At 34.2% G+C, this 23,539-nt stretch overlaps 1 protein-coding gene across 3 annotated transcripts in view; it reads left to right on the top strand.

Annotated features, from left to right (window-relative positions):
• MRG15 (mortality factor 4-like) overlaps positions 1-23,539 on the top strand; it is a 237,530-nt gene that overhangs the window by 42,952 nt on the left and 171,039 nt on the right. For 2 of the 3 annotated variants that reach the window (XM_090391475.1, XM_090391474.1), the window contains exon 2: positions 22,440-22,592. The exons of the other annotated variant lie outside the window; for it this stretch is intronic. In XM_090391475.1, coding sequence (XP_090247601.1) covers positions 22,535-22,592 — 58 coding nt within the window. In that variant the 5' untranslated portion in view covers positions 22,440-22,534. The remainder of the gene's footprint in view (positions 1-22,439; positions 22,593-23,539) is intronic. 3 annotated transcript variants of the gene reach the window in all.

Below are 23,539 nucleotides of genomic sequence, written 5' to 3'. Positions count from 1 at the left end.
CTACTTGTAGTGAATTGCATACAAACTGATGACTTTTTTTTTTTTTTTTTTTGGTACAGTGCAGGAGGGGAGAGAATGAAGGAGTCGCCCATGGAAATTGTGATAGAGTGTGGTCAAAGTGTGTTAGGACTAGATTTTTTGCTTGGAGGGTAGTGAATGTGTGGAATGCATTGCCAGAAATGGTTGAGTGTTTTGTCTGTGAATGAGTTTAAGGAGAGGTATTATTGTGTGAATAATGGCTAATGCGTCAATATAATGTCTTTTGACTCCAAGGACATGCCCATTGTTATTATTAGTATTATTATTAACACCAGACCTCCATGAAGTCAAAAGACTCATCACGTGAGGCAAACACTATTATACATAAGCCCATCAAACTGTACTGTACTCATTTAGTGTGACACCATAGTGTCAGACAACACGTTCCACTCTCCATGCAGTGAACCTGCTCCTTATTCCCCTGCTTGCATCCTCCTTATATAGCTTAAATGTCTCAATCATACTCTCTCTCTCTCTTCCTTATTCACAAGGCTTTGCAAACTGCATTTTCAATCTGTCCTCATATTCCAAAGACCAGTTATGATCTTAGTGTTTTTTGGACTCTCCAATATATCCTCATCACCATGAAAACCAGAGAACCAAATCTTGCTCTAATAATCCATACGAGGCCTGATCAAAGTCTTATACAGTGGAACCAGAACCTCTTTATTTCTACTAGTTAAGGTCCTCATTATTGTCATAATCTGATGTGATGTCTTCACAACTTGTGCATTGTGACTTCTGAACCTCAGATCCTTGTCCTCCACCACTTCAAGGTCTTTTATCTCCTCCAAAAAATTTCCCCAACAAGTGTATACTTTGCATCCCATCGTTGCCTACCAAATTTCAGAATGTTACACCTGGCAACATTGAATTGACAGTTTCATACTGTAGCCCATTCATACAATCTATTCAAGTCTTCTCTGCACAGCCACAACATCTGCTTGATTCATCATAATTCTCCCCAGTTTTGTATCATCTGCAAACAATTGTATATCACCAATTAAGCCTATCCCAATATCATTAATATACAAATTAATAACATGGTCCCAAATCAGACCCCTACACCACTAGTAACTTTCTTCTTTTGAGATAGTGTCCATCCTCCATACACATCTTGCTCATACCTATCTGATAGCCAATCGCCTATCCAACTCACTAGTCTGTTATCCAATCCCATGTGCTTCAGTTTAGTGACCTTGTGACAATCTATCAGAAGCCTTTGCAAAATCTCCCTTATCCAATACATTCATCACCTTGTTGTAAGTATATATGCAAGTTGGTAAAACACAACCTCCCTTTAACAAACCCATGCTTGGGTTTCTAATAAAGAATGCCATTGTTATTAACCCACTTTTGTATCTTATATATATCTTACCTCTCCCAATACTTAACTACAACTCTAGATACACAGATTGGCGTATAATTTGCAAAGTGGATGTTTTGCCTTCTTTACACTCCTTTGGGACTTGTGCTGCTACAAGACTCTTGTTAAACAGTGGGCCAAGGCTGATGCTAACTCCTTGGAACATTCCCTTAAGACATGTGGCAATATGTCAAGCCTTATTGACATCTAGCTTAACTCCTCATATACCTCTTACTCACCATTAAGTCTTCTCTCATTTTATTCTCTACTTGAGCTTCTGATTTCACTCTGAGGATGAAACACTGAACTGCTCACTGAATATCTTGACTATGTTCTCTGCAGCAGTTACAAATTTCCCACTTTCATCCATTAACATCATCTTACCAAAATAGTTATATAAAAGTTATAATAATAATAATCTTAGTCAAAATATTGGACTCGATGAAGACAGCATATGACCAGTTAAACAAGTGCTTACAAATAAAATTGACAAGAAAAGACTCGCAGGATGATCCAGCACAATAGATGAACAACGTAATGAAAGCCTTAAAACAGTGAACACTTTACACCAAATGCAGCCTATGACAGAGACAGGAAAATTTTAAGATGGTAGCATTAGATCTAAATGGTCCATTTAAGCTGTGGAGATAGAAGAGGATTTTCCTACATACCAAAGTAACTTACAGCAATAACCAATTTATTACCAAGAAGAACGAGGATCTGATATTGATAGCATCAAATTCTGACTTATAAAAAGGTTTACAGAACAGAATGTTTTCGTTAGTTGGGGAGCGTGTATTTGCATGCTGTGACCACCAAATGCTATAAAAGTAATATTCATGTGCCTTGAAGATGTGTTTGTTTTTGAAACTCAGATCTCTCTGGATTGACTTAGAAAATATAATTTTTTTTATTCTGTTTGTTTAGTAAGGATCCAACTCAGTGTATGGACTTTTTATTTAATTTATTTTTTATGCATATACCTCTAATAGAAGATTCATAGAAATTTCAAAAATGCTGTGTCAAATTGAGTTGAAATTTTATCAAAAACTATGAGAAGGTAAAAGGATAGCATATATTGGACACATTATTTTTTAAAGACCTGTGTAATAGAAAAGTACTATCCTATTAGAGATTTTGGAAGTAAAGGAAAATGTGCTTTTGGAAAATTAAATAAAAAATTTTTTTTTTCTTTTGTGACCCCTTCCCCCCCGGGAGACTGTCTCATCTTAGATTTCAGCTTATTGGACTCTTCTGTTATACATTTTTTTTTAACTGTAATCAAACAGAAGAATATGCATAACATAAAGGACCATTCTAGTAACTAAAATGTAGTGTAATAAGTTATTTTCCAAAAGAACAATGCTGTTTTTACACTTCTGCCTATTCTTATTATTTATTGACTTCTCTTTTTTTGGAATGGATTTTACACAAAAGAAATCTACTCCAATCATAATAAAGTGATGCTCTATCCTAGATACAGCTACCATTAATCACTTTATGGAACTCCTGTTGACTTCTTGGAACATATTATTAAAAAATGGGGGGGGGGGGATCTTAGGTGGGTACATTTATTTTGTGGCAAGTAGAATTTTGCATAATTTGTTGTCAAACCCTGTGTGTGTATGTGAGAGAAAGAGATTTCTCACAAAAAAAAATCGAGAGAGAGAGAGAGAGAATCCTTCCAGTTGTACTTTATGAAAATGCAAATCTCTGTGAAAGGTAAGATTTCTTTTCTTGCATAAACATATTATAAATATCACTCCTTCAGCAGCTGAGAAATTAGGTTTTTCTCTCTCTCTCTCTCTCACACACACATACACATATTTGGTGTATATGTGGGAGTGGGGTCCTCTAAGAATTCCATAAAAATCCTTGACTTGTTGCAGAAAGAGCGATTAGGTTGATTAATGACTTTCTTTCACCATTTCACTCTATTCTGTTTCACACAGATGTTCATTTCCTGCTGCTTACATTTCTACAAATCAATCCATGGACACTTTTTATCAGAACTAGCATTAATAATTCCCTCCCACTGTTCTGTATCTTTTGAAACACATGCAGCTACTTTGCAATACTTTCTATTGCAGTTTTGGATAGTTTCAACAAGTTTATTTTTCCTCAAATTTTTGAAACTATCCACTTTACTCTGTTGTACTATAGATTGAATAACTTTATAGCGTATGGGGGGAAGTATTGTAAAGAAACTATGTAAACACAATTAATACTTGCAAACGATTATGCATTTTGAATTGAACAAATTGCAGCCACTTGCATATGTGCAAAAAAAAAAAAAAATGTTCTAGAACTATTTGTTTTATTTGCAAGCCAGTTGCATGATGGAGTGTTTGTGTGTGTGTGAGGAGTGAATTCACAGTTAAATTTTATTGAAATTTAAAGTGAACAATACAAAAAACATCAAATTTCACTTATCCAACCAAGAGTATACCATATCTGGTGCACCTCTGCCTTTACATAGGTAAAACAGGATGCACAGTTCCAATTAGATGTTGAAAGTTTTTCCACTGGTTATACTATAAATTAAAGGTGCCATGAAATTATATTCTTGGTTTAATCCTTTATTCAAGTGTAAGCAAACAAAGTTTGCAGTGAAGTAATTTCACGACTGGGTAACTCATATATATATATAGAGGCTAATAACTTCACATCACTTGCCTTAGTATCCCGTAATGCAAAGCACATATCCTGATGGACATGTATAATGCTATGCATTATGGGAAGGGTCACTACCCAAAGTATAATGTATAGCCTTATACATGTCCATCAGGATTTGTGCTTTGCATTATGATGGTTCAACTTGCACTATGGGCATGGATATTTGTAATTGTCTTTAGGTGGAAGATGAACCTGGCCAAGTTCAAATATACTATAAGTTTATATAGGGAGCCACATAAAAAAAAAATACTCGAAGTACAGTCATCCCTCGACTTACGTCCATGATCCCATTAGGGAATAACATTTTCGACTGTACTTTCAAACAAGATGCAGCGAGTTTAAAATAAAAAGGTTTTATTTTAAATTCTATTTAGCAACAATGCATCATGTGCACATGCACAATGACAACAGTGCATTCAGCAGCAACCTCCCTCGGCAGTCAGCACGTCTTCAAAAGTTCCTCTGTTGATTTTGTCTTTGAGAAATAGGTATTTGTTATTTATCGTTAAATATTTCACGACAGTATTTTGTGCAACATGGTCTCTACACACCCATTCAAAAAAACCTAGTGAAGAATCACAGAAAAAGAGGTGAGCAACTGATCTTGAAACGAAGTTGCAAGTTATAAAGCAACATTAAGCTGGTAAGCCAGTCAGTGTGATCGCACATGACTTCGGATGGTCTCGTTCTACAGTGACGACAATTTTGAAAAATAAGAATAAAATCATAGAGGCTATGAAAATATCTGCTTCCATTAAATCGACGATAGTGACGAAGCAACGACAAGGTCCTATCGATGCAATGGAAAAGCTACTTGGATAGAGGACCTGAACCAAAAACGCATACCCTTTAGCAGTAGGACCATAAGTCCTAAGGCACTAAGTGTGTTCAGCATGTTCAAGGAGAAAGCAGGATCCGATTATAACTTAAAGACTTCTTCTAGTTGGTTCATGAGATTCAAGCAGCGTTTTGTAAGTGTCGATGAGAAGCCTACCAAGCAGTTTGTGGAGAAATTGGTTAAAAATATTACGGAGGAAAATTATTTGCCACAGAAAATATTTAATATGGATGAGACCTCCTTGTTTTGGAAAAAAAAAATGCGCAAGCAGACATTCATCCACATAAAGCTAAATCTATACCTGGTTTCAAAGCTATCAAAGAGACCACGTTACGATTCTGTTATGGGGTAATATGGCTGGATATAAACTGAAACCATTTGTGATATGTCACAGTGAGATCCACGAGCCTTCAAAAACATTAGTAAGCATACTCTTCCAAATCATTATCGGAACAATAAGAAGTCGTGAATGCTCAAAAATTGTTTTCAGATGCCTTAATCAACTGTTATGTGAGTGAAATAGAAAGCTGTTGTATGAAAGAAAATGTAGAATTTAAAATTTTATTAATTCTAGATAATGATGCAGGTCATCCACCTTACATCAGTGATCTTCACCCCAATATCAGGGAGTTCTTGCAATGTCTAAAGCTTATTATCTAAGGAGAACTTTTTTCACAAGCCATTTCTGCCACTGAAGGAAATGATCAGACTTTAATAAATTCTGTAAAGCATTCAATATTTATCATACTATTAAAAATATTGCTGTGGCTTTGGACGAAGTTACCTCTGAATGTATGAGTGGCATATGGAAAAGACATTAAAAAGGTTTGTGCATGATTTTGGAAGTTTTGAAAAAAATGAAGACCTTTGTAAATTGAGTGAAGAAATAGTGGGCTTAGCAAACAGTCTGAAACTCAAATTGAATGATAACATAGTTCAACTCATAGAAGGTGCCCTGAAGAGTTGACCAACGAAGAATTGGTCGAACTGGAGGAACAATGTATTGCAGAAGATGAGAAAAGGAAGAGGGAAAGGAGAAACAAGAGGAGGTAGTTATACAATTCTCAGTGAAGGGTCTTGCAGAAATGTTCTCTGCAGTTAGCGATGTTTTCAAAATGGACCCCAATGTTGAACTCTACTTATTAGTAGAAAGAAAGTACATGATGCATTTGCTTGCTATAAACAAAAATGATGAAAAGAAGAAGAGGAATAAGCAAAGCACATTGGACATTTTCATCAAAAAAACAAAGGTTACACAAGAAAAGCCATAGACTGGTCCTTCGCATAGGAAAGGTAATGAAGATGTGGCAGAAGATTTGGTTGATTGTTCTCCTGTTTTATAGTGGCACTAACGGACAGTACAGTTTTATGAGGTTTAAAAATTAAAATGACAGTATACTTATTACGATTAAGTCCCTAACCCCTATGTTTATTCAATGTATCAACTTACGTCCAACCGACTTACATCCTGCCAGATGGAACGGAACCCAAAGAAGATAAGTGTTTCAAAGTCGAGGGATGACTGTATTAAGATTTATTACATTAAATTTTAATAAAGGTGAAATCAAGATTATTCAGCTGCTTTTAATATGATAACAAACAATTCTCATTTGATGTAATCAGTAGGACTGTAGGTTGATCAGTTCATAATTAAATAAGAACAATATTTTATAGACTTACCAAACAGGGATGGATTTTCCAGGAGGTAATTGCTGCTGGGTCAGCAGCAGGTTTGAACAGCTGACTAATTGTTGTGACATGATAAGTGTTTCATGCAGAGTTGCTCACTCATCAAATTTATTTATTATCTATCTTTAAGAAATATGCAAATCTGACAGCTGAAGAACCAAGTCTACAAATAAATGGTGCAAATACTAACCATATCAAATATGCAGACAATATTATTATTCTTGCAGAATTTGAAAAAAATTATAAAAATTTTAAATGAAGAATGCAAAACTTTTGGAATGAAAAATCAATCTAAGCAAAACTAAAACAATGAAAATAGGAAGAGTTGAGGGAAATTTTTCAATAAACATAGAAAATCACACACTTGAACGAGTGAAGTAATTTGCACATCTTGGCAGTCTCGTTACTCACAACCTCAACAACACAGAAACAGTAAAATACAGACTTAACAAAGGATGGTCTAATATGAATAAATTAAACAAAACATGGAAAAATAACAGCATTTCAAAAAGCCTCAAACTAAAAGTCTATAAAGCCATTATTATGCTTATAGCAATGTATAGACACTCAATCAGAAAGAAATACAGAAAATCAGATCATTCGAAATGAAATGCTTAATAAAAATAAGACATGAGATTCACTGGTCAGAACACAAAACAAATGAGCAAGTCAAATGCAAATTAAGCTATAGAGAAGATATAACTATGATTCTTAAACAGCAATTAAGATGGTTTGGTGGACACACCTTCAGAGAATGTCCTTTCAAAGATTACCAAATATAGTTTTGAATGGAATCATTTGAGGTAGACTAACAAGAACTTGGCTACAGTCTCTGAAGGAAAGGTTACAATTATCAAGCTTAGAGAGAGAGAGATGACAGAAATGGCCAGAGATAGAACCATATGTCAAAGATTTCTACATAGGAGACTCAACTCGTCATCTGACAGATGAGAAAGAAGAAGATAAGTGTTTCAAAGATTTGCTATGAACAGTGCTACTACTCAACTCACACTCGCATCTCACCCTTAGTCATATTTCACTATGCCTATGGACATCTTTAAAGCACACACTGAACACCATGTTGGCACCTTACTTACCTACCTTTAGCTATTCAATTATAATATGCATTAATAGGTAAATAGTTAAATAATTATTGCATGTAATTTCAATCCTCCCCAGGTTAGAAGTGGCATACAAAACTTAGTACTCAAAGCCAGAGAAACAAAGAAAATGTGAATTAAAAAAGCTGATAAAGATTAAGTAGAGCTTATAGATTGCCTGGCTAGTTGACCATGTAGTAACATATTTGCTCTCCAATCCACAGGTTGTGGGCTTTGAATTCTCTCATGGAGGTGGTTGTTTATGATTGCCCTTAAGTAGGAAATGAAATTCATGCCAAGTATGAGACCACTTCCACCCTACGTTTTGTAGGCCTGAAGTGGCTTGAAAATACTTGGCCCACCTATAATAACCTGTAATACTAATGTTCTATAGGTTTACAACCTTTCACAGGTAAAATCCTGAAGTTATTTAACTAAAGTCCCATTTAATCACTTGGTGTACAGATTACATTATTGATAGAATGTTTTCAGGCTTTCGAGAATTACAATTTCAGAAAATGTCACTGATAAAGCATCACTGTGATGCACTAATTCTTCAAAGAATGTCAAATTGCACTATAAAACTATTCCAGCATCCAACAGCACAGAAACTGAAAACAGGAGAGTAAGAAGATCTTGATGATTCAAATACAAATGTAATAGAATTTGGTCTATACCAATGTTTTGAATTATTCCACTATCTAAACATTAATGAAAAACTGGAGTTCATGAAATCCACATGATGAGTGCTTATACCAAAATTGGAACAGAGCTATAGGCAGTTACAAATTTAAGGATGCCATTAACTATTTCATTATCTACTTCATTAACAGTACGCTTCAAATCCAGGACTGATTTTAAAGAGTGCTCATTTAATGATAACATTTGGAGTACTAGGTTTTTAATGATAATAAAATTCCTGTACTTTTAGTAAGAATATCTCCAGCCTAAAAGTAATAGCTTTCCATTCTAGTTAAATCCATGAATCTTGGCCTATTAGCTATTGATGTAATAATCCCCCCCCCCCCCCAATACTCATCACAGAGCAGGCTCAGATCCACTGTTGGCCAGATCAGGAGTAATGTGGTATAGTATATTTTGATGAGAAGTAGTTTAGATTGTGACCTTTTTTTTTTGTGTGTGTGTGTGTGTGTGTTTACTTCAGATAATAACTTTAATATGAACATTCAAATATTAATTGTTGAGATTTATTTTAGCTTAAATTAAAATTATTATTCCAACAGTTTAGTAATCTCCATTTTTCTGTAATGAATGCTAAATACTGTGTAATAACAATGAAGGGAAAATTCTTGCCCATATTTGTGAAGTCAGTGTAAAATGATAATTTATATTATTTTATACAATTTAAAAATTAAGAGATTAGAAATAGTGCATTATTATCTGATTACTTATAACATTGACTACATTACTAATTAGATTTAAAGTATATATTGTATATTTAATAATGCAAATACAGCAATCTCTCGATTAGTGCACCTAATGCCTTCTTTAAAACGGGCACATTAATTGAAAACACACTAATTGACTATAATAATATGGAAAAAAGTATAATTCATTCCTCAAATTTCTTTTTTTACCCTTGATTTTTTTATAAAAGAATTAGGGTATGTCTCAGGGCCTAGTTAAAAGAAAACTATGAAGCTGAAAGACAATAAAACATATTCAAAATATAAATCTATTATTATTCTGGCAGACATTCTGTTTTTTTTTTTTTTTTTTCATACAACTGCCTCTTCTGCAAATTTTCTCTTCACAAGGGCCAGTCTCTAAGCATTGCTACTTAAAAGTTTCGGTTGCACGAAAAATATTTTAAATTTGTTTCTGTGAAATCTCTTTGGGCTTGTCAGTGATTAAATTTTCTTCATATTCTTCCCGCTGTGCATCTAAATTTAGCAGGTCGGAATCCCTCAGTTTCTCAGAATGAGATTTAATTAACTTAGATTAATTTGAAAAGGCTCTCAAATTATTTGCACAATGTGGAAGAATGTGCTTCCAAATGGATCGCATACTGCTGGCAGTAATTTCATTCGGCTTTGCAACTTTATAACCAGGTTGAGATTTCTCTGATTTAGCTAGAAAAGTCTTGGAAGGCATTGACTTCCAAAAAAAGGCCAGTTTCATCGAGATTAAATATTTGTTGATCACAATAGCCCCCTTCTTATACAATTTTCTTCAAATCTCTGGATAATTTGTGGCCACCTCCTTATTGGCACTTGCAGCTTCGCCTGTGATTAGAACATTATGTAGGCTATTTCTCAAACCACCCAGCACTAGCGTGGAATTCTTTTTTCATCATTGATAGCCCTTTCTTTCAAGGTTGCAAAGAGACTTAATGCTTTTGATTTAATAAAGTCAGTTCTTAGCTGAATCTGTTTTTGGTTACAATCTTCGATCCGTGTACAGTAGTCTCTTTAATTCAATCATTATAATACTTTGTATTGAGCAGCTTTGCTTAAAATTGCTCTTATAGTTGATTCGCCCATTTTTGTATTCTTGTCTTATCTTTGCTCTGGACTCGCCTTGTTCACTTTCTTTATTATTTCAAGTTTTTCTTCCAATGAGATTACTTTTCGAATCATTTTCACTTTCACTTTTTTGCACTAATTCTTTTATCATGATGAAAGGTTGGGAAAATACTTTAAAATAAAAAAAAAAATGTAAGGAAAATAATTTCAAAGGAGGTACGAGATATGATCAGGAAAATGCTATGTAATTAGCAGATGACATAAATGACATAAATTTTGGCGGTAAAAATTTGGAACATAGTATACATAGCGTATGTGGAAGTAGTGTAGTATGCCATTAAAAATAACTTTGTAAAATGTTTTAAATCAGTAACTGAATTATTTCATTCTGGTGAGTGATTTTTTAAAATAGTTAGCCATAAAAAATGTATAGATAGAAAATTTTTAAAATCCATAACATTTATTTATAAGATTTATATAGGCACACTAATCGAATTTGGGTATTGAAAAAAAATGACGCACTAATCGGGGGTGCATTAATCGAGGGATTACTGTATAATAATAAAAATACTTAAAGTATGAATTTGAGGAAGGTCATTTAAAATGGCATTATCTTATGAGAATGATTAAAGATATGTGGGTTTCAGAGTTTAGTTGATAGGATGAAAAGAGGGATGTGACAGACTTTCTGTAAGATTGACACAAAGAAATTTTTCAATACATGAGTAGGAAAAGAACAACAGTCACCTCTAGAAGTGACTAACAGTGGTTAGTAAGAGTGTGCAAACTAGATTATTTGCTTAGAAAGTGGTGAATGAATGGAATGAATTGCTGGAGGTAGTTGTGCCTCGACAGTGAATGTGTTTAAGGAGAGGTATGAGAGGTATTTGTGAATAATTGTTAGTGTAGATCTCCAGCAATGAATCTTTTTACTTCATGGAGATACCCTGTATAATAATAATAAAGAATTACTCTTTACCCATCCAGTTGTTGACATCTGTACAAATTGCTCAACCTTAGGATGCTCACCTCAGGTAACAGCACCAAAACGTTCTTTAAAATTTTTGAATGCTCTCCAGAGAGAGGGCAGTTTACCTGATAGATGATCCCTCCCTGATCCACTTTAACTACTTTCTTGCAAACAGTGACTACTTTTCTTTTCTAGTAGTGCCTCCATGAACATCTCCACTAAACTGGCATTTCTTCATTCCTCCACTTTCTGTTCGCAGCATACTTTTATAGTCCAATTGCAAACTCATTGAACCTGTTTCTCATTTATTCAGTTTCTCTGATCTTTGGAACAGTATTCCTTACAAAGTTGTTCCCCAACAATTATAACTTCTAGCTTTTCTAGGAAAATGTTAATAGGCTCTTTCTTTCCCAAATTTCACCTACAGCAGCAGAATCTGTACCACTAGGGTTTCTACAAATTTAGTATGTGGGATTGATATATATATATATATATATATATATATATATATATATATAAACTGTAGTATCATCTACATTTCATTTCTTTGTTCATTTGTTGTTGCTTATCCTTGATTGTATATTGTCATACTGTTTTTTTGCTGCTCAAAATGCAAGATTTCTACTCTTTGTGCTCCAGTAAGCATGGCATTAGTTGGGTTATTTAAAATTAACACCAATGCAGCTAAGGGCATAAAGTTAAGTGTGATTATGTCCATCAGTTGCTGGTGTTCAATGGCCAGTTTGTCTGTTTTGCATAAAATTTGCTGTCTTCATTTGAGACTAGCTGAATGATTCAGCTTTTGTTGCATGCTAGTAGCGATAGTAAGAGCAAAAATCTACCACCAGATTTTGTTTTTAGACCACCCTAAAACTACCTAGTTGAGTGCTAAAAGTGAACTTAGGAAAAGTTGTTTAAACTGTATTTTAATATATATATATATATATATATATATACAGGGTGTTCGGGATAAATTTGACAGTTTCGTAAGGAAAAAGAAAATCTTCTTTGTATCTCTTAAATTTAATGAATTGACAAAAAACATTACAGGCAGAGTTAATTACAATACTATCAACAAGATTTACTCAAAATAACCACCATTAGCATCGATCACAGCTTCAATCCTGCTTCGGAACCTCGAACAAGCTGATGCTACAGTCTTCCTGGGAAGGGCCGCAAAAACTGTTTTAATTTTATCCATTAACTGGGCTTTTGTATTACTGGAAGTGCGATTGGTGTCTTTTTCAACTGCGCCCCATACAAAATAATCCATGGGGTTAAGGTCTGGGGAGTTTGGAGGCCAAACATTTGGACTGGTGAAGTCGTAGAAATTTTCAGACAACCATTTTTGACTTTTCCCAGAGGTGTGGCAAGGGGCCGAATCCTGCTGCCATACATACGGCCTACCATTGGCTACCCTTGTTATCCAGGGCTTGACTACAGTGTTTAGCAACTCCACGTAGCCATCTGAAGTCAACCTGAGGCCCTCTTGGAAAAAATGCGGAGGCATCACATTGCCTTCAGAGGATACACATCCGAAAACCATCACAGTTTGGGGAAATTTAGTCTGCATTACACAAGGAATGTCCTTTGTACTGTATGCAAGCCATCTGTTATTCTGCGTGTTGTGTTTTTGATCCTGGCAAAAGTTTTTCTCATCGGAAAAGAACCAGATTGTTTGTGGTTCCGCAGGATGTTTCACTTTGCTTAGAAGTGTCTTCGCGTTTATCAAACGTTTTTCACGGGCCTTTTCTGTAAGCAGCTGACCTTTGCGGCGCTTGTATGAGTAGTAGCGGAGGTCTTCATTGAGTGCAAGCTTCATAGTAGAGGCTGCAACATTCATTTCACGTGACAAAGCCCGAATTCCAATGCCAGGGATCTTCAACACCTGTTCCTGCAGATTTGCGAGGAATTCTGCTGTACGAACGCAATCAGATCGTCTGCTAGGGATCTTTCTTCTTGCTACATCCTCGTAGTCACCATTGCAAGTCTCTAGTTCATGCCTGATTGTTTTTACTGTATTCAGGGAGCATTGGGCAGCAGTCGAAATATCCTTATTTTGATGGCCGGCACGAATCATCATGATACAAGTTATTCTCTTCCATGATTCAGGTGGGTTCCAGCTATCCATCCTTTCTGACATCTTGTATATGAATGAAGAAGGGTCCAACCTTTTAAATGAAGAGAAGTGTGTGTTAATACATGTAACTTACGGAAAAATATAATTAATTATAAATATGTCAAATTTATCCCGAACACCCTGTATATTGCTAATTTGGGAGATATGGTCATCTTAAAATTTTACAGAGAGAGAGAGAGAGAACCATTTAGTTTTTACATAATTAATGTTATTTACTTGAATTTTTTGCTTATAAGATGTTAAAAATAATTGTTTCTTCTTGTATTGTACAGTAATTTTTTTATTTATTTTTATTATTTTTTTGCTTTGATGGAATCACTCATTCTCTCTCTCTCTCTCTCTCTCTCATGTGTAAATGTCTTTTCCCTACAGCTCATCCCAGTTGACTTCAGAGCTTCTCATATTCACCAACCTTATAATTTTACATATATGCCTTGTTTGACTATCTTCCAGATCAGTACCTTGTGATCATTCTCACCAACTGGTGTCAGTGTTGATACTTCATCCACAACCACATCCTGTGAAGATAATCACCAAATCCACTACCTAAAAACTTTGTTTTGCTTCCATCACATGCTGCTTAAGATAGTTATTCCTCAGAAATTCAACAAATTCACTCTTTTTGTTTCCACACACTATCTTTTTCTTCCAATCCACATTCCTATCAATTAAAATCTCCCATTAGGGTCCTGTCCTGTCAGGTGTCTTCTTCGAGGAGATTGACTACCATGTCCTATTCTGCATCTCTCTGTTGCATTCCTCATATGAAAGAGGTCCAGTCTTCTATATTTTTCATGCACTCCAGGCTTTGTCTTCCTCTTCCTCTCTTTCCCTTAACAGTTTTTATTTCTACACATGTGGACCATATGTAGTTCCTTCGAGAAGTGTCCTTTGTAGGCAGTTATGTCTGAGAATATGTCCAAAATAGCTGACTTTTCTCTTTTTAATTTCTTTCATCAGGCTCCTGTTTACGCCTATCATCTCTAGTACCTCTTCATTTGTCTTTCCATGATATCCTCATAATTCTTTGCAGCATCCACATTTCAAGGCCTCCAGTTTTTTCACACTCAGATTGAAGAGCGTCCATGTCTCTATTCCGTATAATAATGTGGACTATATGTAGCATTTGGAGATTCTTAGTCTTGTTTTCAGATTTAATTCTCTAGATGTCAGTAGATTTTTCATACTGTTGAAAGCTGACCTTTCAATCCTTTTTCTAATTTCATCTTTTGTCTTGCCATTCTCTGTGATCAAGTGTCCAAGGTATGTGTATGTTTGCACCTGTTCTAATTTATTTCCTTTTATATTGATGCATATTTTTGGTATTTCCTTTTCTCCTGAAATTATCATGATTTTTGTCTTTTTAAAGTTGAAACTGAGGCCGTATTGTTTGCTGTACTTGAGGGTTTCATCTATAAGAGTCTTGAGGTCATATTTGTTTTCAGCTAGAAGAACTGTGTCATCTGCATATCTTAGGTTATTAATATTTCTGCCCCTTACAGTGATTCCTTTGAGGTTATTAATTTTATTAAATATTTCTTCTGTGTACAGGTTAAAGAGAATCAGAGACAAGACACAGCATTGTCTCACACCTTTCTGAACTGGGAATGAATTCTTCTGAGGTCTCTCTATTTATTCTCAAAGTTGCAGTCTGTTCCCAGTAAAGATTAGTTATTAGGGTCACTTTCCATCTATGTGACCAACTTATTTGTCTAAACACTTAACAATCAATGCTCCTCTGGCCTATAACAACACACTAATTAGATATACCATTCTATTATTCTACTAAAGTTGCACACAGTTGAAAAATTATAGATTAACTACAAATATTTCAATTCATGTATCATGGATCATCATCAGTGTAATACAGTTGGAAATTTAAAAAAAAATTAAACAACAATGAAGGTATATGGAAAATGGAATCTCTTTTAATATGGAGACATCTAGGTAAAAACTTCTACTATTAGGATTAATTAAGGTGTGTGTGATTTTATTTTATTTTATTTTTTAATTACAAGCACCCACACTTCACTTAATCCTAATAGTATTGGTTTTTACCTGGCTTCATCATCCTATTATTTCGAAAAATTCTATATCCCTCCATTTCGATTCTTGACAGTGCATCATTCTCAGCCATTTTTCACTTACGGCAATTATCTTCAGGCATACTGACTCAATCAATGCTGCAAACTCGGCCCATTTATTTTTGATACTCCTTACATTAATATACAAACATAATTTCACTCTTTGAGGCCATCCTGCCAACACCATCACTCTGTATTCTGGCTACTATAGACCACCTCTCTCTTCAGTCTGGTCACCATGTTTCCTCAATCCCAACTCTGATTTCCATTCATATATCCCTCTTATCTCCATCTTTATGCATTTCATCACTCTGCCCTCCCATAATCACTTCTTCACTTTTGTATCCATGTTCTTTCTGACCTATAATCTGCTTTGCAGTCTCTCCCTTTTTTTAATCCTTAGCCATACTAGTTTTATCTTGACTCTGTACTCTTAGCAAACAACAGTTGCTTCAAATTTCTGACATCAAACCCATTCAAATTAAATTCAACTTTAAATGATTCCAACTTCCTTTCTAATTCATTCCATACATTCACAAATTGCACACCTTTGCCTGACACAATTCAGCTATCTTGTCATTCATTATCATTACTCTCCTTCTCTCAATTCACTGTATAATTCATATTTGGGCAACATGCCCACTTTACCAATGACACTGTTATCCTTTGTCTCCCACAACTTCAAATCTCTTTCCACATTTCTTTGTCTCACCATCTAAGTCTTTTTGGCCACTACCACTAATTCCGATGTCTCTTCCTTCTGTGCAAAAGTCAGATATTTGTTTCAGTGTACCACCTGGAAAACATCTCTTGTGGGCCTTGTTATTTTATATATCTCTAATAATTGAATCTTTATGCAAAGCCACTCTATTATCATTTGATACCTGCTTCTTATTAACTTCTGTCTCATTCACATAAGTCAATCACTTCTTTAGATAGTTAGTTTCCTCTTCCTTAATTTAACTTTACTCTTTATTTTCATCAACTCTTGCATAAACTTTTCCATTTTATTTCCATTATTATTGTTGTCAGCATTTCAATCCATTTTTAAATTACTTCTGGTGATGCTATTCTTATTTTTTTAATTCTTCAGTCTGTCACACTTATCACACACCATAATACTTTCCTTCTTTTCATTTAATCAAAAGTCATCACACATTTTTGCAGCATACCCATCACAAAAAATCCAGCTAAAAAACTCGACCTTTGAGTTGGAATCTTCCATGCTACTAGTATGCGCTTCCCTACTGCTGCCATTTTTGTGATGTCAACTCTCACATTAAACCAAACAGCAGCAGCCGAAACAGCAAACTTAAAATCACAGAACAATGTATACATCTAGCCTAGCTAATGCACAAAAGCACTATTATAGTGGCCAGACTGAAGAGAGAGGTGTTTTATAGTAGCCAGAATACAGTGATGATGTTGGTGGGATGGCCTAAAGAGCGAAATTATGTTTGTTTACTAACATAAGGAGTATCGAAGTAAATGGCCTGAGTTTGCAGTATTGAGCTACACAATATAATTGAGTTAGTTGGTCTCAGACTGTGGCTCTGAGTGCTTCAGTTTTACCTTTGCAAATAACAAACCAACTTTGAACATATTTTGGCTTTAGTTTATATCTATCTGTCCAACAATATATAGTGAAATCTGTGGGATATCCATGATTATAGAATAAAACATATGCCACAGTAAATAACTTTTTATTATGTAAATATTTCGTCTTCTGTATCATAAGATATCATAACAATCATCGAACAACAATAGGAATTCAAAAATCAATAGCATGCATGCTTAAATTGGAATCCGTCTATGTATACAGTTGTGTGTTCATGGATTAAAACCACTGGGCTGAAATTAAAATTAATTAAATTAAAATATAACAAATAAATTCTTTAATACAATTGAAGATAACAATTTCCCAAACTTTTAGAATAGCGAGGCAGTCGTTCTGATTAAGATTAGGTCTATGAAGTAAGGCTTCAACACTTTCTTTATATAAACATTAATGTTTTTGATAGCCAGAAGTGGAAATGGAAATTGTCTACCGAAAACCAACTTTTTCAGGTTGTTATATCCATAATACATCAGCTCACCATCCATCTCAAAAATATGAATCATAAAATCTTTAGTATCCAGAGCACACAAGATTTGTTCATCTGAAGAATCTCTGAAAAAGAATTGGAAATTATCAAAGAAACAGTCTTACTAAATGGATATAATCCAATAACAATCCAAAAAATAATTAACCACTCTCTTACAAATCAACCAAGATAAGAAGCCCACAGGACTCCTATACCATATATTAAAGGCATCTCTGGATGTTTGGCAAAAATCATGAAGAAATATCAACTCATCGCTATATCAATTATGCTACCAGAATAATCAGAAATGTCAATTATGCTACCTGTAAACCCATCAACCAAATTCCCAACTTGGTACCTTCTCCAAAAGACAAACCAATGATGCATCATCATCATCAAATTCCTGATATATACCCTCAGGGGGGGGTGTATAAGATATGATAGTACTACATGAAAAATTTACATCATTACTAACTTCCTATCTACAATTTTCCTCCAAATCAGTCTGTTAATTGTCAAGACTCCAATATTATCAGGTCTTATATTTCTGTCTTCTAAGGCACATCTCACTGTATTATCAATCCACCTATATCTTGGTCTTCCTCTGGGTCTTTTTCCTGCCAACCTGGCAGAGAACACTTGTTTTGCTAATCTTTCCTCTTCCATTCTGCTTAAGTGACCATACCACCTCAGATTAACTCTGCAAATACATTCCTGGATGCTGACAATATCAAGTTCTTTCCTAATATCCTCATTTTTAATATGATATTGCTATTGATGCCATCTGTTCATGCCCCTAATCTTTCTCAGGACTCTCATATCTGCAGTCTCTAGTCTTTGGTCAAGTGTTTTACTTCTAACCCAGCTCTCATATCCATAAGTTAAAATTGGTTTAAACACAGTCTTGTATACAGCTAATTTAGTGTTTTGGCTAATTTCTCTCTTATTTTATATAAATTTATTCAGTTGACTTCCTACCATAGCAGCTTTGTTGATTCTGTTGCCTATTTCCATATTTAACTTACCATCTTCACTAAAAATCGTGCCTAAGACAAACTCTCACCAATGATGCTACCTGGCATATACGAAGTATGTACCATGTTCGTGTAACTTGTCTTACTATGGACAAACAGGAAGATCTATAAATATAGCATATATAAGACACATCTGTCTTATCAAACCTCACATATCTGCCTTGCACAACATGGAATTGAAAATGCTAAGCTAATACATTGATCCATACGTATAAATAAGAATGTTTGTATAAAGAAAGTGCTGAAACCTTACTTCATAGACCTAATCTCAATCAGAATGACTGTCTCACTATTCCAAAAGTTGAGGAAATTGTTATCCTCAATTGTATTAAATAATTTATCTGTTATATTTTAATTTCAGCCCAGTAGTTTTCATCCATGAACACACGACTGTGTACATAGAGGGATTCCATTAAAGCAAGCATGCTACTGTTTTTTTGAATTCATTTCCTATTATTGTTTGATAATTGTACTGATGATGATGTCTTATTATTATTACTACATGACACCTCCAGGGAGTCCAAAGACTCATCGAGGGAGGGTACCCTGTACTACAGCTCTCAGTCTTCACCACTCAATCCACCAACTACAGGGAACCGCAACTACCATCATCAACTGCCCACCACCACTAGTATTTTTTGTCTGTAAATTGTGTGTTTTCTCAAGGCTGACTGGTCTGTATGCAGGATGAAAATCCCAAGTTTCTGGGAGAAAAAAACCCTGTTACCTTCGTACAGGATTAGCTAACTCACCTTCAATTGAAAAAAAACCTATATTCCTCTCCTCATGATGAGAATCAAAGGGCGCAACACACTATTATTTTTCCAGTTGCACTACAGAGGTACTTAATTATGATACATAACATGAAATATTTACAGAATAAAGTTATTTACTGTGACATGTTATTCTATAGTTTTGGCTTTAGTTACATGTACAGTTTATCCTGTTATAAATATGAATTTGGGTATTTCAGGAGCTTATCCTTTGCCATCCTAGATAGACATAAGAAACTAAACCACATCCTCAACACTTTCTTAGCCAATGGCTATAACCCCAAAAAAATCCAAAAAATACTAAAACCTGAAAACCACAACCCCCCTCCCCCCCCTCAACAATAAAGACTACACCAAGTCTATCACTATCCCCTACATCCAGGGCACCTCTGAAAAAATAACTAATATCCTCAAGAAATATGACCTTACTTCCTGTTACAGACCAAATAAAAAGTTGGCATCCCTTATCCGCTCTACCAAAGACCAACCACTTCCCCTAGACCTACCTGGTGTATACCAGGTCCCTTGCAGCTGCAAATTGTCCTACTTTGGCCAAACAGGCAGAACAACAAATATTAGGATTTCAGAACACCAAGACTACATCCGGTTTCACCAGTACAGCCGCTCTGGGCTGGCAGACCATGCCTTAGATACCCACCATAAAATTCGTTGGAAGAAGACAAAAATAATCCATCGCAGCAAGTTTAAATACGAAAGATTATTCAAAGAATCTTCAGCAGCTCTAAAAAACGTTCCTAACCTCAACAAATTTGGGTGCATGAAACTGCCCCAAATTTGGGAGACTTTCATTATGAGAACTTCAGCCCAACGGCCAAGACTACCAAATTAGCCCGCAAGAGGGCACCATTAGGACTTTAGGAACAAAATTAGTGTCTTAATTCCTTCCTCATTTGCTTTGTTAGTTCCTGTAGTGCACATACCATATCTTTATGTTCCTGAAGATGACAATGTGACATTGTCGAAATATAGAAGTGATTCATTAAAGTTATCTTTAATTAATTTACTTTATATGCGTTGTTAATTCCGTAAATTAATTACCAGTTATGAATTATGTTTTGAATTTGAATGTAGTTCTAATTTCATAGTCATTTAGCAATAAGAGATAGTCATGATCTTATGAGTAGATCATCGTATATTGATCTACTCATACAATGCTTTTCAATTTTTCAACTTTTGATCAGTGCCAATTTATACAGCGCTGAATTCACTTGTGACACTTTTTACTGATTGCTCCCGTGAATTCAACTGCAGTGCAGTTTTTGTGAACTATACATTTATGATGTTGTTGCTTACTACATCTGTGTTTTGGTGTTTTACTGTGAATTATAAACTACTTAATGACTATGATTTTATTTGATTGTTGTTAATAATGGCAGATAAAATTCTAAGTAAAGGTGCTGTTGCTTCCACTGAAAAGAAGAAGATGCATAAACCTATTACATACTAAGGTTGAAATTATTAAATTTAGTGATGTATTGAATGCTGAGACATGCTGCACCTTAAACTTCACGCTACTGTTGTTACAGTTGTTAAAAACAATGGTAAAGTTCTTGGTGAAGTGAAAAGTGCCACACTAATATACTACAATTATCCTTAAACGTGATGATCTTATTGCTGAAACTGAAAATCTTAATGGTATAGATTGATGACCATACTGGTTGGCATGTTCCCTTAAGCCAAGCTATTTAGAGTAACTTTTTTGTTTTTGAAAATTATTTATTCAAAATTTTTCATTTGTGTATCCGACATATGCTTTATTTACATCATTTACACGCGTGCATGACTCCTTAGAAACATTATTAAACCGTTACAGATTGACAGATAAGCTTGGGTGTTGAAGGTTATTCGTGACTTATTTTTAACAGTATTTACAATTGTTAAACCATTACAGATATTCACAAGTGGGTGGGGGTGGCAGTGATTCACTATACGATGGTGTTCTGGAACCTAATGTTGTATGCCTGTATACTGTATTCACTATTGTATTTCAAAACTTGAAGTTGTTTCATAAATTCCAGATATCCCATGCAGTCAAACAAGACCTAGGATTAAATATTTATTGAAATTTAATTATAGAAATATTTTCAGTGAAACTGTAGTTATGTAGTTATTTTGGCTAGCATGTGTTAACAGCATTACATGTTGATTGGCTGTTTTTATGTATGTACAATATATTATATATCTATATATACAGTGTGTGTGTGTGTATATATATAATTATGAAAATTTTGTACTGTTATAGAACGAAGTTTGCTCTCTTGTTTGATTGTTTAAATTGTAGACATCTGATTCATAGCATTTCACATACATACATACACATAAGATCAAATCACTATAATTCTGAGACTGTGCAAATGCCAATTATTCTTTTATTATATGACATATCTTTGAAAAGCATTTCTTATTTCTGTAGTCCTTAACTAGATATGCATTAGTTTTGTGTAACTTATGCAGTTGATGAGTTTGATTCTTTTTTTTTTTTATAAACAATGTTTTTTTTTTTTTTCTCATTCTGTTTCATTGAGATTTCTATGCTAAATTAAACTGCACAACTTTTCATGATATGGAAGTTTTCAAAGTTTGAAATTAGTTTGCTGAGAATTGCATTATTAACTAAAGTCAAGATAAGGTATTACTTTTTTTCCCCCCTCATTCCATAAGTTGTGCTTGTCAAATGAATTTTATTAAACTGAAGTAAAAAAAACGTTGTCATTTGTGGGATTATTTTGATAGCCAACACTAGGAATTCCAGAAGCTTTTTCATTGGAAAGTTTAGCAGTATATGTTGAATATGGTCATCATCACATGCAGATATTTTTGCATATGAGCTTACTTTTCTGAAGAAAAAGAATATGCATATTATGTATGCTTTATAGCAAAGCTGCTTATACAGATTATCCATTTTATGTCTGCTTTTTAAAACCCAGAAAAGCCCATTGATCATGGAAACCAAAAATAAACACTCAAAGAAAGAAAGAAATAAAAAAAAAACAAATGTGAGTATCAGCAATGATTAACTTACAGTAAAAGCATGGCAGTATGATATGCATGTATTTATATTTAACTTTGAACATGTGTATATTGTTTTGTGGACCCCTGTAATTGCAGCAAATGCATATAGCTGTTGAGTCTTTCTTAGGAACTACAATATCAGGATGAACATGTGGAAGTAAAGACTACAGTAAACTAAAGAACTGATGATCCCCAAACAAATACAAAAAGAAGCAGAGTGTAATGGGGAAAATCTCTCAAGAAGTATTCCGCAGTCCCAGCGATTCTTCAATTTGTGCAGGTAGGGGTATTTGCCAATCATCTCCATTTAAAAAAAAAAAAAAAAAAAAAAAAAGCTTGTTATTATAGTAGACTATGATCAAGCTGAAAGTTGTGGACTGCTGTAGGAATTATGTCATTTCTTGAAGTATGGCAACAGATTAAAATAACATTTATACATAGTGTATTACTCTCAAGTCAGAAATATGGTTGCTTGTGGTTACTATTTTTAGTTTTCTGTTTTTGTTTTTTTTTACAAGCAGTAATTTTATAATATTATAGGTGGTATGGAATATTTATTGCAGATTTTTGTCTTCGTGCTTGCAAGTCGTAGTTTATGTATTGCTGTTGCAAGATATTTGCTAAGTTTGAATAACACAGTGTTATTTTGGATCTATTCCATAATTGTCTCCATTTGTTCTCTTCAAAAGGTTTTCCTTTTGAAGCAATGAATTTCAAGGTTTATTCTTCATAAATGAGTAAAAATAGCGACACTCTTATGAACTGAATAATGTCCCCCCCCCCTTTTTTTTTTTTAACTTTCTGTACATGGGAATGTGATTTATTTTTCAGGGTTTCTTATATAGATCACATAAATCCAACATTCACAGTTACCATATCACACAAGATACTTATTTTTTCTTTTTTTAATAATAGGAAAGAGTTTAACAGATATGTTACTGAAACTTAAAATTATTAGTTAAAACATCTTTAGTGTTATTTTCTTTCTTGCTTTAAAAAAAAAAAATAGGCACAAAGCACCTAACAACATTATTTAACAGCTTCAAACCTTTGCTGTACAAGACATTTTTTATGTCTATAGGATTGGGGCATTACTTCACTAGTTTAGTTCAAAAAAATACTATTGTTTTTTTTATTTAAAGGAGAATGGTAATTAGTATTAGTAAATAGTAAATAATTTGAAAATCCTATAGAGGGTTCTTGATGGAAGACTGAGGAAGGAGGTGG

This window comes from Typopeltis vanoorti, chromosome 4, assembly GCF_054136105.1.
Source record: "Typopeltis vanoorti isolate ZY-2024b chromosome 4, IOZ_Tvanoo_1.0, whole genome shotgun sequence".
NCBI classification, from domain to species: Eukaryota; Metazoa; Arthropoda; class Arachnida; order Uropygi; family Thelyphonidae; genus Typopeltis; species Typopeltis vanoorti.
The sequence above is the reverse complement of the archived record's forward strand: the minus strand, read 5'-3'. Positions and strand labels throughout refer to the sequence as shown.